At 41.1% G+C, this 14,953-nt stretch overlaps 1 protein-coding gene across 4 annotated transcripts in view; it reads left to right on the forward strand.

Annotated features, from left to right (window-relative positions):
• ST18 (ST18 C2H2C-type zinc finger transcription factor) overlaps positions 1 to 14,953 on the forward strand; it is a 201,344-nt gene that overhangs the window by 170,354 nt on the left and 16,037 nt on the right. For all 4 annotated transcript variants that reach the window (XM_084620818.1, XM_084620815.1, XM_084620817.1 and 1 more), the window contains 4 exons: positions 2,122 to 2,367; positions 8,515 to 8,630; positions 13,246 to 13,308; positions 14,085 to 14,153. In XM_084620818.1, the coding sequence (XP_084476944.1) occupies positions 2,122 to 2,367; positions 8,515 to 8,630; positions 13,246 to 13,308; positions 14,085 to 14,153 (494 nt within the window). The remainder of the gene's footprint in view (positions 1 to 2,121; positions 2,368 to 8,514; positions 8,631 to 13,245; positions 13,309 to 14,084; positions 14,154 to 14,953) is intronic.

Here is a 14,953-nt window from a genome sequence, read left to right on the forward strand (position 1 = left end):
AATCGCCCATGACTTTTGAAAATGTAGGCCTGGATCACTGGCTACCATCTGCATTCGCAGCCTGCCAACAAATTCGCTTGAAGAAACTGCTTTCCTTTGCTGAAAAAAGTATGGATGGGCAACACTAACACTGAATTTTTGGATGGTCTTTAAAGGCTTATAAAGAACAGGAAGCTGCTAATTATCTTACCAGCTATTTGGCCTCCTTCAGTAAAATGACATTACTGCTGCTGGTACCATGATTTGAAGTGGATCACAATGTGGAAGTCACTCTATGGTTAAATGGGCATTGCGATTTCATTTTATCTTTGAAAATGGTGCCACTGAAGGTTTAGTACATGGCTACCTGGCCTGGAGGGTGCCTGTGCCCCATCTGAGTCCAGCCAGGGTGGCCTATCATACCATCAACACTGAAGCAGAACTCCCCATTCCATTGTATTGGATTGTAAGCTCTTTGAGGAAGTCACTGTCTCTTACTATGGTTATACTATGGTTATACAGTACCTAGCACATTTGGGCCCCAAGCCCTAACTGGGGCTTCTGGGCCCTTCTGCAATACAAATAATAAAACAATAACAATGAGAACATATAGTGTTAACTGCAGACATCTTTGTACTTACTGCGTGATAAGTCATCTTTACTCTGATGTTAGCCCATAACCCTAAAGCCAGTGTTAGCCTGTTAAGACTGGACAATCTAAGCAATAAGACTACACAGATCTCTGCTCTTCCAGAAGCCAGAAAGCCATACATACTCACAGCCTGAAACCAGATTCTCCTTCCATGGTCCCATATGACTAATAACTGTGAGCTGTGGCAGAAGGTGACTCTTCTAATTGACCCCCATCCACACACACATATAATGTTGCTTCTTGATTTGAGACCTGCTCTTTGGCGCCACCTCATGGCTTTTCTGTCCATGCAGAGACTATGGGGATCCCCCAAGACAGTGGAAACCCCACAAACAAGTGACAGGAAGATGGTTTGCAATTTCTTAAATGAGGTTGTAGACAGGCCAGGTGTGTGGGTGGTGTGTTTTCAGAGGTGAGGAAACCCAACAGGCAGGGGGAGAGCTGGATTGTTACTTCAAATACTGACAAAACCGAGGGCAGCCCTGCCCAAATTATATAGTATATGGGATGTATATTCGTAGCCCCTGCTACTGCATCCCACTTTAAGGATACAATTGCCAGACCAAGAATTCTGTCTTATATTCCGCTTTTATGGTCAGCTTGTGGAAGGAGAAGGGGAGGGAGCAAGGAGCTTTCCCTTCCCTGTGTTCATAAGAGAGGCAGTAGCAGCCACTGCTACCAGGGCTCAAGATGACACAAGGAGAGAGGGAGGGGCAAGGATGAAGCCTACCATAGCATAAGCACATGTACCAGCCAACAGAACTAGCCCATTGAAGAGGACAGTGTATGCTGCATGGAGATCTCCGAGAGGAATCGTACATGGTGCCTCCTGGAGCTCTCCCTATGCTGGTGTGGCTCTACCCTGCTCCCATTGCAGGTCTGTGCTTTAATGGCACAATCTGGCACTTGTTTTGTACTAAATTTTTTAAAGGTGCTTTCCAAGTCAAATTCTGATGAAGGCAATATGTTATTTTCAGTGATGTATGAAACACCAGGGAAAAATTCTTCATCTGTTTTAGCACATTTCCGCCCCCCATGTTACAGATGTTGTAATATTTCCGGGGCATGAGGGAGGAGAGGGTGGAAATGTAATAATAATGCTGTTGATGAACTAAGTGGAATTAATGCTTTTAACTGTGAATGGGGGTCATAGTTCTCTCTAAGAGTAAAAAGATCAAGAAGATTTAAAGCTAAACTTTTTTTAAATAAACTCAGATTTAGCATGTATAGTTTACATTTTAGAAGCATCTTATTTAAATGCTACTTACTGTGTTTAAGCTCAGGAGCCTGGAGAGCATTACTGAGGTTACACTTAAGTCTGCCTAAGAATTAAACATTAACTGATGTAAATCTAAAAGCTGGTTTTAGACTCAGATAAATTTAAATAAAAGAGTGCATTTACAATTATCCGTTAAAAGCACCACATGGCTATGTTGCAGCCTCAAACTGTGCATTGTCTAAACATTTCTCTATTTCCTGTTATATGTCAGGGAGCTGAAATAGAAGTGGATGAAAATGGCACTCTGGATTTGAGCATGAAAAAGAACCGAAACCAGGACAAGGCTATGCCTCTAACTTCTTCCAACGCAGCACTTCCTACTCCTTCCTCTTCTCCCTTCAAAACAAGCAGCTTTCTGGTAAATGCGGCCTTCTACCAGGCTCTCTGTGAACAGGAGGGCTGGGATACACCAATCAACTATAGCAAGACACCTGGCAGGAAAGAGGAAGAGAAAGAGGTATCTTTTCAGCTTTTCAGTTAGAGCAGTTGAAGAACTGACACTAAACCCCTCTGTTTCAAAAGTGACCTCTAATCTTGGGTGCTTCAGTGCCCAGTGTGAGACATCATGGACTCAATATTCAAACGTGATGACTGATTTGGAGTACCCAATTTGATACATCTTAACGAAGACTGATTTGCAGAATGTGGGTGCTCAGCAGTTTGTGAAGATCAGGCCAATTTTAATGTCTCAAATAGAGCACATAAAATCATTAGTCACTTTTGAAAATCTTGGCCCTAAGGCCTTACTTTTAGAACTGTTGGGCACTTGTAAAGCAGCTGTTCATTTTAACTGGAAAGGCTCTCAACCTGCGTAACCTAAGGCATCCAAAATTAGAACCCATTTTTGAAAATGTATCCCTACTCTCCAGTGGCTGGAGGGTCATGACCTAACTGTAGTATATTTTTGGTCTTTTTTAAAATGTCAAAGTAACCTTATAATTTTGAAGTGCAATATAATTCTTCCAAGCAACTTTATTATTTTGTGCATTCCAGACATCTCTATGTTTGGGTATGTGTAAATACAGGCATGAAATCCTACAATAATTTTTCACTGGGACAAAGTGTTAAATGTGTTTCTCTGACACATTTCAGGTGTGCATTGCTCACATCAGCCTATTGCAAGTCTTGCAGGGTCCAAAGATCCAGATAGCAGTCTGAAATTAAAATTCCAGAAATGCCCATTCCCCAATATATCGCTGGAATTAGGGAATATCAATGGAAATAAACAGCCTCACCTAAATAAATCACCCAAAACTAACTCTCACGATGGGTATAGGCAGCTGCCATGATGAGACTCCACAAGACAGGCTGCCAGGTGTTAGGTGGTCATATGGTAACTGTCGTGTCCAGTGCTGATAATTTTCTTGCTTTATGTGTCTTTGTTTTGCCCCTTTCATGTATTTTTTTTATTGACTGTTGGCAGCATAGTGTCCTTTGGTTTTCTTATTTCTTTTTTTTGGCTGCATGTTTCTCTTGAACTTCACTGCCAGAATAGGGTGCAGAGAAGGTTTGGTTGGATTTGTTATCATGGTGAAGAATATGCATAGGCAGCTAACTAAATGGAATCTTGGTAATGGACAGAGATGGGCCTGAGTTGCAGAGTTCTGTTCCAGCCCCAAAGTTCCCCATAGTTCAGATCTGGAGTTTTAGTTCAGGGTCAAATATATGGCCATCCCATTTGTATTTGTATGAAGTAGAATAGTAGCACTTTAGCATTGTAGCTATTATAGAAGTGGGGTTTTTTTCTGAATTATCATGATTGGTGAACTTTAATAAAGTAACATATTTAACCAGGATAGCTCCACCAAGAGCTGAGGATGGAGATTCACCTCTAGTATTTCAAAATGCCTGGAAGGAAAAGGGTATCAGTCACATGAATAGAAAACTCTCAGGATGGGTACAGGCAGTTGCCATGACGAGACTCCACAAGACAGGCTGCCAGGTGTTTGGTGGTCGTATGGTAGGTTTCGTGTCCTGGAGAGCTAAGTGCTGTGATCCCCACTGTGCTGATGCTGATCTGTAACCCAGGGTTAAGCATCTGGAATAACAATTTTTATTGAGAAAAGACAGACAGTGGCTGGAGAGTGGCTTAAATTATGTAGTGAGTAAGAGGACCAGATTCTTCCCTGCAGTATGGCCCCTTTGTGCTGCACTGCCAGCAGGTATATCCAGCCTTGAGAAAATTATCCTGCTGCCAGGGAATCCACTGGTATTGCAGACCTGGCAAAGAGCTCTCATGCCACTCTTCCTCCCTGCTGCCAGTGTAGCGTAGAAAAGGGATTATGGCTAGAGGAAAGAGGGCACGGGTAGAACACCCCTATGCCACGCTGTTCCCGTACTACAGTTTTGGCCAATTGTGGTGTGGGTACTGGCCCCAGGCACAGCATCATCAGCATCAGTGACATCACTGAGGAGGCCACAAAGTTGAGCATAAAGCCATCTTTGCACCCCTGCAATTGTCTGCAATTTGTCCCTAATCAGGAATCTGGCCCAAGACCTCTGCTCTGACCACTTCTGCTCCCAGAGAACATTAACATGTCCAGCAGTCTCAGGACCAATGGCTCTGTTTTGCAAGTAGAAGCCTGGCAGTTATCCCCATGCAAGGCAAATGAATGATAATATCTATTTCTAATTCATTGTTATCTGGTTCATATGCACAACAGTTGCTTAATTTTGGTGGTAATTTCCAGAAAATATTGTCTCTCTCTCACTTAGTGAAATAGCCTGTCCAGATGCCCCCTAAAAAAAAAAAAATTCTGAATTTGGAAAAAGCTCAACATCTCTCTAAAAAGGAAAGCACCGCGAAATAACCAGAGCTGTCAGTTTAGTTCAACTGTCAGTTCTCCAAAGATTTCAGGGCTTAAAAATGTTTAAAAGTGCCAGATGCTATTATCTGTTATTCATGTTACCATTATGTTCTGGTCTTTGCTGAAATCAATATAAACTTCCATCTGCACATTAATGGAATTTCATTGCTCGCTTGCTTTCTTTTGTGCCCGCGCGTGAATACACACACACACACTCTTTGTAGAAAATGTACCCCTGGTTCTGATTTTTTTAAATCTAATATGCTTTAGAATTCTAACATTTCATCCGAACTCCGCTGTCTGGAAATTGTACTTTGCGCTTAATTAGCTGAGATAAGTATCCACCCATTCTCTTTTACCATAAGTGAAAAAAAGAGTAGATGTGGGAGGGGGGAGTTTCTTTGACCCATTCTATAAAGCATTTATGTCACACAGTAAATATGAAATCTACTAGAGGAATGCACAGCCCAGGTACCTGGTCTACATGCTCAGCCCTACGTTTGTGAAGCCAAGGAAAGAATTCTCTGCCTCAACTTGCAGTAGTAGCTTGCAGCTGGTAATGAAGGGCATGAGAAGGACTAGCTACTCAAGGGCCAATGGACAGCTCATACATGTGTTTATTGCCAGTGGATCTGCATGGTCAGGGACCAGCTGGCCATGAACATAGCCCAGTTTGCCTCCTCCAGCCTCCCCTGGCATGCAAGGAACTTCAGTGTCTTTCTGCATGGCCCCTTTGCCTCCCTTCTAGTTACTACTGTGATTTTTAACTTCCCCAGCCCCCAGGATTTCATGCTGCTTGAAAAATAATAATATCCCCCAAACTATTAGGGAAATTATTGGTTTAAATGTTTGTCTCTGTCCTTCAGAAATATACTAGAGAATACCAACAGGAAAAAGACAGATTCTTTATTATCCCCTTAATCTTAATTAGCACCTTTTTCATGCTATGTGCTTCCCTTTAAAACGTCTGTCTTTTGCAAAGAATCTCAGACAAAAAGTTTATTTACAGTGGAATTAAGATTGTAAGAAAGTACCTCCTAATATAAAAGAGTATTATTAGATTATTGCAATGCAGGGAATTCACAGTTAACATTTAAAAAACCCAAATGTATGAAAGTCAAAACATTCAAACCAGAGCCAGCACTAGGCATAAGTGGACTAAGCAATTGCTTAGGGTCCCAAGTAGCTCAGTGGGGCCCTCTGTAACTTGCAAGCAACCCTATCTAATGAATGTATGTGCTGCACACAAGAGACACCTGGGTGTATCTCTCGATCTCTCAATCTCTCTCACATACACACACACAAACAAATCCCTTTGATGGAAGCATTAACAGGTCCCTTATCCTCTATGTGAGTCAGTCACTAGAGGGCAACATAAAACACACATAAAAGGCAGCCCTCTAGTGGCTGACTCACATAGAGGATATCAAAAGAATCTGGAGTAGGTAAATGGGGACATTAAGCCTGCTTGTGAGGTTTTTTGTGGTCTCTGGCCCATGCTGCAGGGTGCAGGGAGGTACCAGTCTCTAGTTTCTGATTAATGATGGATTTGCTCTTCATAGGCAGTTATAGTGCTGAGGTTCCTCTCTGATAATAGGGCTCAACAGTTAGCACTTGAAAAGTACATACGGAAGGGTGGTCAGAGTAAAGGGCAGAGATCAAGTTGATGAGAGAAATTCTGACCCCTTTGAAATCGATGGCAAAACTCTGATATTTAGGCTTTTGAACAACATTTTTTAAATTTCCTGATTTTCAAATGCTGCTTTTTAACATTAACTCAAAATTGTACTTACTTTCACAGGTTTAGGTTTTTATATTTACTTTTTAATAATGTTTTAAATGAATAAATATTTATATTATGTTAATTAAAATTAAAGTGAATTAATAGATAATTATACCTTTTGGATCATTTAAGGTTGTCTTTATCTGAAATTTTCCTTTAAAAACAAAATCCCTAAAGCGTAAAATTTAAGTTGAATTTTGGGCATTTAAAAGTATTAATAATTACCATGAAAAAAATGTGTAGAAAAAAAATGAAGCAAATATTTGTACTGTCTATGTTAGTTATAGTAGCATATGAGATGATTCCCAAACAATCTAACCTCACAGATGCAGTTGCAAAAATTAGCAGTAATTGATGTATCAACAATATGACAAGGATTATATGTGTTATAGTAGGCAATAGATAGCCAACACCTGAAAGCAGAAGGAAGTGATGTACAGGAACCAGCTACAGACTGGCATAGGTGAGCTGCCAGAACTGGCGAGCATATGGTAGCTTTATCAGAAGCAACACCCCCACTAGGCAGAAGCTCATAGGTGCTGGAATAGAGGTGCTGAGGTGCAACCGCACCACCTGGTTTGAAGTGGTTTCCATTAATTACAGGGTTTACAGTTTGGTTCAATGGCTCTCAGCACCCCCATTATACAAATTGCTCCAGCACCCCTGCAGAAGCTCCATTTGCAGTCCACATTCACATTCAGTTTCTGCTGCTCTCTTCACTCTGTGCTTATCAGCTCAACAGAATCCCTATCCCTGTGGTTCTCTCCAGTCCTAGAGATCCTCTGAGCGCCACAGTTCCCCAGCCCTGGTCCTGGAGAGCTTCTGAACTGTACAAGGCCAGAAGCACCTACAGTACTAGGTCTGGGAGCTTTGCAGGACCAAAGTGTTTCTTGTCCTAACCATAGGCAGCAATCTCTGGTCTTATTAAGCCTTTTCTGCAAAGCCTACTTATCTGGGTCTCCTTGCTCCAGTGGAGTTTATAAACTGTCATGAATCCCAGCAGGGAATCCTACAGACGTTATAGTTCTGCCAAGGACTCTGGAGACTTCTCAAGGTTCACATATTCATAATGAATCTTTCCAAAATGAACCACTTAACCTTCCAAAAAAATTCAAAGCCACTAGTCCTCAGTGAGGACAAAACAATCTTGAACTTTCTAGACCAAGCCATTTTGAAGCAATGACATTCTAAAAGGAGAAGTCTTCAAAAAGTGAAACTGTAATATTCAGTATTTCAGGTTTCCAAAATGTCTTTTCAATGGAGTGACTACTATGTCTCCATAATATCTATTAAACAGCAAAACAACAGATGGTAACATTTAAATTTTTATCTACAAATGAACAGGCCGAGTTAGAATTGAAGACCCATTCCTATGGTTCTGCAAGAAAATTGCAAAGAGAATTTGTGATTTTTTTCATAAAATCTAGTATTTGGATAAGATTAAAAAATCACCTCATGCCACACTCTTAGGGAGTTTGAATTTACATCTCCTAGACTGCAGCTTAATGATTTATTTGTTTATGGTACAAATCATATTTATTTGTACAGCATACAGTAGCACAGTGACTTACTTGCAGAAGAAAACCAGAGTAATCCCCCCTTGCAAAACTATAGGTTCTGTAACTAAAAATATTCAATAACTTTCTGGCCAAGGGCTGTATTTTACCCCTTCTTTTCTCTATGGATTTTTATTTCATTAGCATTATCATTTTCCAAATATAAACTAGGATACAGCTTCAAGACCTGTGTGGCTTCCAGACCTCTACGAATTATTTTACAAATAAATCATTGCAGATGGTAAAACATCTATCCCTCAATGTCTCAAAATATGGTGCATTAATCTTTTACCACATCTCCATCACTGCTAAAAGCTTAGATAATTTTGCCTGTATGTTCTTCAAGAGGTGTCGTCCCCCCCACCCTCCCCACATACACACAAACAAAAGATTGGATGAATATAAGAAAGACAGGGAAGAGAGAAAACCCTTTGTGACATTCTTATCTGATATTTCAGAAAGATCCATTGAGCTCCCCAGAAAACCCGGAGGAAAAAAAGTATCCAGGAGATGTCTCCATACCGAGTCCAAAACCCAAGCTCCATCCAAGAGATCTCAAGAAGGAACTCATCACGTGAGTCACAAAAATGTCATGTTTTCCTTTCTCCTCCTCTGTGGAGACTACAGACACTAAGCACAGCAGAACGTCTGTGAGTCAGCTGCTTTGGAGGAGCAGTACAGGGGAATTCTGCACCCACTGCTTCCTACACAAGAGTGTTCCATTGTGGCTCTCTTGGGCTGGGCAGCAGTGAGGTTTATAGTTAATGCAAGTCAGGAGAGGACTGTCAGCCTGGATGGAGGATTCATGACTATACAGATTTACTGTCTAACCCCACCTCTCGTGCACAGAGGTAATAAAATGGCAGCAGCCACTACTACACAGGTGGATTGAGGTAATGGTTGCAGAGTGGCTGTTTTGAGACTCCTCTTACTGTTCTGGAAAATAGATTTTATCCCCATCCATCCTCCATGGAGATCCCCTGCAGTGATTTTGTGTAGGAATCCAGGGCATAGCTCTAGGATTTAAAAGAAGCAGAGCCAATAAAAAATACGGACCATAAAGACAAACAACTCACTAAGGACTTAGTCCTGCCTATCTGCAGAGAATCATGTGCAAACTCAGAAAAGATTAATAGCTAAAGACAGAGGTTACCACACACACTGCACAATGATGTCGATGTCAGAATGGCAGGTAGATGTCACCATGAGTGTAGTTCTAAGATGCATGCTGCCCCTCTATAAGATAATGGAAAATCAGCATCCATATCCATATGTTACATTATGTGTGCATATTACCAGATGATCCCAGAGTTCTCAAGCAGGAAGGTAGGAAGGTAAACAGCTTCAGATGAGTTTAGTTCAAGGACTAAATCAAGAGTCTGAAATTCCTTTGTATGAGAATAATATAGACTGAGGATAAATTCAAGATGCTGTAGATTAAAGGATCATTCTTAAAAGAAACCTCAGCTGTTCCTTTACAATACATAACAGGAGTTCAGACTTGTTAAATGCTGGTGCTGAATGTAAGACAAGTAGCACTGACTGTAAAAAAAATCGGTTGAGCAGCATTGTCCCCAGGTACATTCCATGTATTCCAGATGATGAACAACATAATGTGCTTGATGAATGAACAAAGTGTTTTAAGGCCATTGCTCAAAATAGAAAAAACTAGTCTCTGCCTTGTACATTACATAATAATTAACTGTCTTCTTTACTCAGATCCCCAATATGCAGAGCGTGATTCTCTTCTCGTTTGCACTGGTGTAACTCAGTAGAAGCTCCAATGAAGGCCGTGAAGTTACACCAGTGTAAAACTTGTGTGAGTGGAGAATCAGGCCCACGGTCTCCTTGCAAAATGGCCTGTGTCCTAGAGCTGGACCCACAAATGAATGTGGGGGTCTGTCTCAGAGTCATTTCCTTTCTGCATGTCCTTGTTGTCAGTATTTGCTATGCAGTAACAGCAGGCTCTGCACTGTACTGAACATAGATGAAGAAACAGTCCTTGTTCAAGGTGTTTACAGTGTAAAGAGACTGTTCCCTTACTTGCACAATCTGAACTATAATATGTCTCATTTCCTTTTAAAAAACATAGATTTAAAGTAGGAGAATGAAGCAGCTTTTGAGCATTAACAGAGACTAGGCCATTTTGTTATCTGATAAAGCAACACAGTTGTGGAAAAATACAGAATAACACAGCAGAGTCACTTGGCACCTACCTTTTTAAAACAATAAAAACCAAAACCAACTGTGGCTTATACAGATTTGCCTCAAGTGGCAGGGAACAAAGCAGCATATGTGCTGATTAAGAAAGTTATTTAATAACTCAGTTTGAGAAGAATTAGATCTGAGAACTTCCAAACAGGCAGATTATTTAAAACGATTGAATGGAGGTCATGTTATTCACCAGTCTGTTTACATGTGTAATGCCCGTAGCCAGTTTGCATGCACAGGCCAAGATTTTCAGAAATGACTAGTGATTTTGGGTGCCCAGCTTGAAAATCCCTAGAGGGGCCTTGTTTCCAGAAAAAGCTGATTACCCACTTTCTGAAAATTAGGCCCTTTTCAACTGTCTCTTGTTGGACATCCAAGACCACTAATCATGTCTTAAAATCCTGGCCAGGCTCCTTGAAAAATCTTTGGATTCACATCAAAACATTGTCAACATCTAAAACATTTTTTGACATCCATAGACTGCTCTGTCTCTAATTTAATATTCACCTGGGATTCAGTATACATATTTCATTTCTGTTTTCCCCTCTGCCTCCCAACCCTGGTAGGCGCCTCAAGACAAAAGCAGTCTGCACCACGTACTGATGATAGTCCATAGCACATCACTGCAGACTCATTCACAGCTGAACTCCATGACATCAACCCTTGTCCTGCTATTTGCTTTGCAGACTCAGTGGCACTGAGTCAGTGAGACTCAATCTCTGTCTCTGGAAATTACGTTTCCTAGGGGAAAACTCTGTAGAGTGAATCTTCCACCTCTGGTAGTGCAATCTGCATATTGGCTGCTCACCATATTGTATCTGCAATTGCAGTTCATGGCCTAAATGGCCTCAGGCTTGAGTTTATTCTGCCTCTTTTAAAACAACAACAAAAACGGTTGTGAATTTATTAAAAACATTAATATATTTTCTTTTGTGATGTTTGTTACTTTCTGATTTGGGCTGATTTCCAGATGTTGATAAAAACATTTTCCTTCTTTTTGTAATAACTGGGTGTCCTTTCTTAACCATATTGTAAGATTACTTACAAGAATTGCACCCAATTTTAAAACATATGCAGTGCACACATTGCACACACAGCTAAAATGCGCCTGTCCAGACAATTAAACAAGAAACATTTTTAATACATTGGATGAAGAATCCATAGGCAATATTGCAGGCAGACAGTATTTACTGTTTGCCCACTGAGACCAGAACATACTGAGCAAGTCAGTACAAGTGGCTCCATCATGCAGAAGTTGTTATAATGACATAGGCCCTTAAAAAAAATTATATCTATACACAGAGGATGATTTCCAATAGCCCCAATGGGCCATTCCAGCAACTGGGAATAGCCAGGTCATAGAAACACCCTGGCCATACCCATCCTGCAAGAGGTGATATAGAGCCAGCTACACTGATTGTGCCTTTTGGAGACTCCTCTACACTGGAGAGCTCTGACGGAGCACATCTGGCTCGTTTGAGACCCTGATTGAATCAATATAAAGGTTTCAGAGAGCAACAATGAATAAGCCCCTCAAAGCCTGATTTTCAGGTATATAAAGGACCCTTTATACCACTCCAACACCATAAAGAGCCTTAAAACATATGTACACATAATTCATCCCTGCTCCTGTCCATTCTGCTTTACACTGTGAGAGCAGTATACAGGGACTTAAGTGTGAATGAGAATCAGGCCTCAATGAGTAACGCCTGGTCTACACCACACGCTTAGGTCAACGTAAGCTACCTTGCGTCAACTGCACTGTGGAAGTGTCTTCACATAAATTTGGCTCCTGCTGACATAGGTGTCTCTCTATGCTGATGTAGTAACACCATCTCCCCAAGCTGCATAGAGTCACGGTCGATGTAATTAGGTTGATGCAGTGTCAGTGTAGACACTGTGTTGCTTACGTTGACTGTTACTGGCCTCCAGGAGCCATCCCATAATGCCCCACACAGACAATGCAATAGATACAAGCATTCGTGGTGAGGATGTGCACTGCTGACACAAGCAATTTAATAAAGAAGATGGCTGTATGCCAATGTAAGTGAGGTTGACATCATTTTGTAGCGTAGACATGGCCTAAGTCAGACTTATTTTACTCCTTTGGAGCAATTTTTTAGTGCTTTGCCACTTATAGTCGCTTTACACTAATCTTGTAATTTACTATCCCCTTACTAGGGCCAACAGTAAGGATTGAACTCAAGATGTGACATTGCAGCACAAACCTATGCAATTTGAGCTAAGGAAATAAGTCAGCTGGCTGGTAGAAGCCCATGGGATGTTAGTGGAGACGTGGCACAATTTTGCCAGTTTACACAATTTACATACACACCATCATTTTTTGTTATTGCTGAATTTAGCCCAGAAGCATCCTAGGGAATTGAACCTGATCACTCCAGGCTGTAATTGGATGAATGGTCTGTTATGTCTGTCCTGGAAGTCACAATGGCACCTAATTATGTTACTAGAAGTCTTTATATCAAGATCAAATGCCTTTCTAAAAGATATGTTCTAGCTCAGCCAGAAGTTATGGGCATGATGCAGGCATTGCTGACAAAGGTTCTGTGGCCTATTGTTACGCAGGAAGTCAGACTTAGATGTTCATAATGGTACTTTCTGACCTTAAAATCTATGAATTGTCATAAAAAATAGCTGGCAGTAATGAAACTAGCCAGACTGCACCATGATCTGTGGTAACTGCAAAATCTATGGAAAACATATGGTGGTTTCAGCCCAGAGATACATAACATTGTTTTGATTCACATGGGTTATGAAACTTTACACAACTGTACTGTGTTCTAATTCACATGCCTCAATCGAGAGTGGTACTGTCATGATGATAACAATGATTTTAGATAATATCAAATGTAGTTGGTGTGAAGCTGGTATGTGGTAGGTTGTTTAGCAGTGAAGGGTGATCTGTATTTACATAATTTGGAAACACTTTTAATTCTAACTGCACTTTCTATACACAGCTGCCCAACTCCAGGATGTGATGGCAGTGGTCATGTAACAGGAAACTATGCATCACACCGCAGGTGAGAAATGACAGAAACTCATAACAGGAAGTAGAGCTGCTTTATGTACAGTCAGCTTCTAATATTTTTATATGCAACACTATTGGGCAAATAATTTTCAGCAAATTAATGTACCCAGCAAACTCAGCCTTTGTTTTTTCTTGTGGTATATCTCGCAAGATTTTTTTAGCTGATTCCAAACAGTTCACTGTGATCATTTGTTATGCAAGCTGTATGGTTTAGCTGAGATTGGTTAGATAAGTCGTGTGGTACTGTTTGTGCGTCTTTAAGTGGATGAGTGTGCAAACACTACTGGCATGAATACAGATGTAAAAGTAGGTTTTCACAAACTTTAGTACATGTGGCTTTGAAGTTCTCAAATTTGCAAATGCTTTTTGTGGGGTATCCCCTGTTTCCTCTCTGGGTTGGGACAATGGTCCCATGTCCTGCTGTTCCCTTTGCGTGTGGGGAGGAAGCAGTCCTTGCCTTTCCCCAACAATATGGACTACGGCTCTTTATGCTGGCAACACAAAAGAGTGAGAAAGCTCTTTGTACTCTAAGCAGCCCCAGGCATATCTGCTTTGGGATGAGACAGAACCTAGCGCTGAGCAAGTAACCTGCTCCTATCTAAAGATTGACTACCCTGCATTGTCTAGCTCTCGTTTGCCAACAGCAAGTGTTGGGGGGAGGGGGAGAGGGACTGTTTCTATTCCTTAATAATAATTAATGCTTTTCTAGAAAAATCAGTTCTGTTTTAGCGTATGGAAGAAAACATGTTTCACATCTCTTTTCCTTAGTGTTTCTGGGTGCCCATTAGCCGACAAGACATTAAAATCCCTTATGGCTGCCAACTCTCAGGAGCTTAAGTAAGTAATGACAACAGGGGGGAAAAAGTGGTTGCTGTTCATCTCATATTGGCATGTTTCCCAAACAAACGCAGCTATTGAATAGAGGAGAGAATTGATCTTTGTAAAATAAAGGCCAGTTCAACCCCTTGTCCCAAACGTGAAAACAAATTGAAACCAAAGCCTTTACGAAAAGTTGGACTCTCATTTCTTTGGTTTGCGTGTTTTTGCACCTCTTCATATCCATACACTAGCCCGAACCTAGAGCAGATACTCCAAACGTTGAAAGAGAGGCTGTTCTGACGGTATTTCTGAACCAGCTGGAGCCAGGAAGAACCAAAATCTTACAAAGAATCTGATCTCACAAAATACCCAGTCTGATTTCTAGATCAAAGAGGTTAAGATAAGTATTCAGACATTTGAAAACCAAAACAAGCCAAGCCTGCAAATCTTCTGTCTTCATCCTCCAGCACTAGATAGATACCCTCAGCTTAATGACACTGAGGCAGCCGTCAAATCATATGAATCAGTGTTGCATATTTCTCACCATGAAATGACAAAAAAGGGTTTTGCAGGCCCCAGTAGATAGGCAGATGTACAGGGCCTTAAGCAGACCTCAGTAATCTGCACAGCTGGCCATGGGAGTCTGAAAAGGGATTGGCAGCCAATCACCTAGTTAATGGACGCTTTTGTCAACAGATGGGAGTGAAGTAAAAGGATGGTTGGTGCTTTTTAGCTACAGCTACACTGCAAGCTAGGGGTGTGATTCCCCTGCTTGTAGTGTAGCTGTAGCTCTTGTCAGGTTTGCCAGCCCTCTTTTC

The sequence above is a fragment of the Lepidochelys olivacea genome, assembly GCF_965140295.1.
Source record: "Lepidochelys olivacea isolate rLepOli2 genome assembly, chromosome: 2".
Lineage (NCBI taxonomy): Eukaryota > Metazoa > Chordata > Testudines > Cheloniidae > Lepidochelys > Lepidochelys olivacea.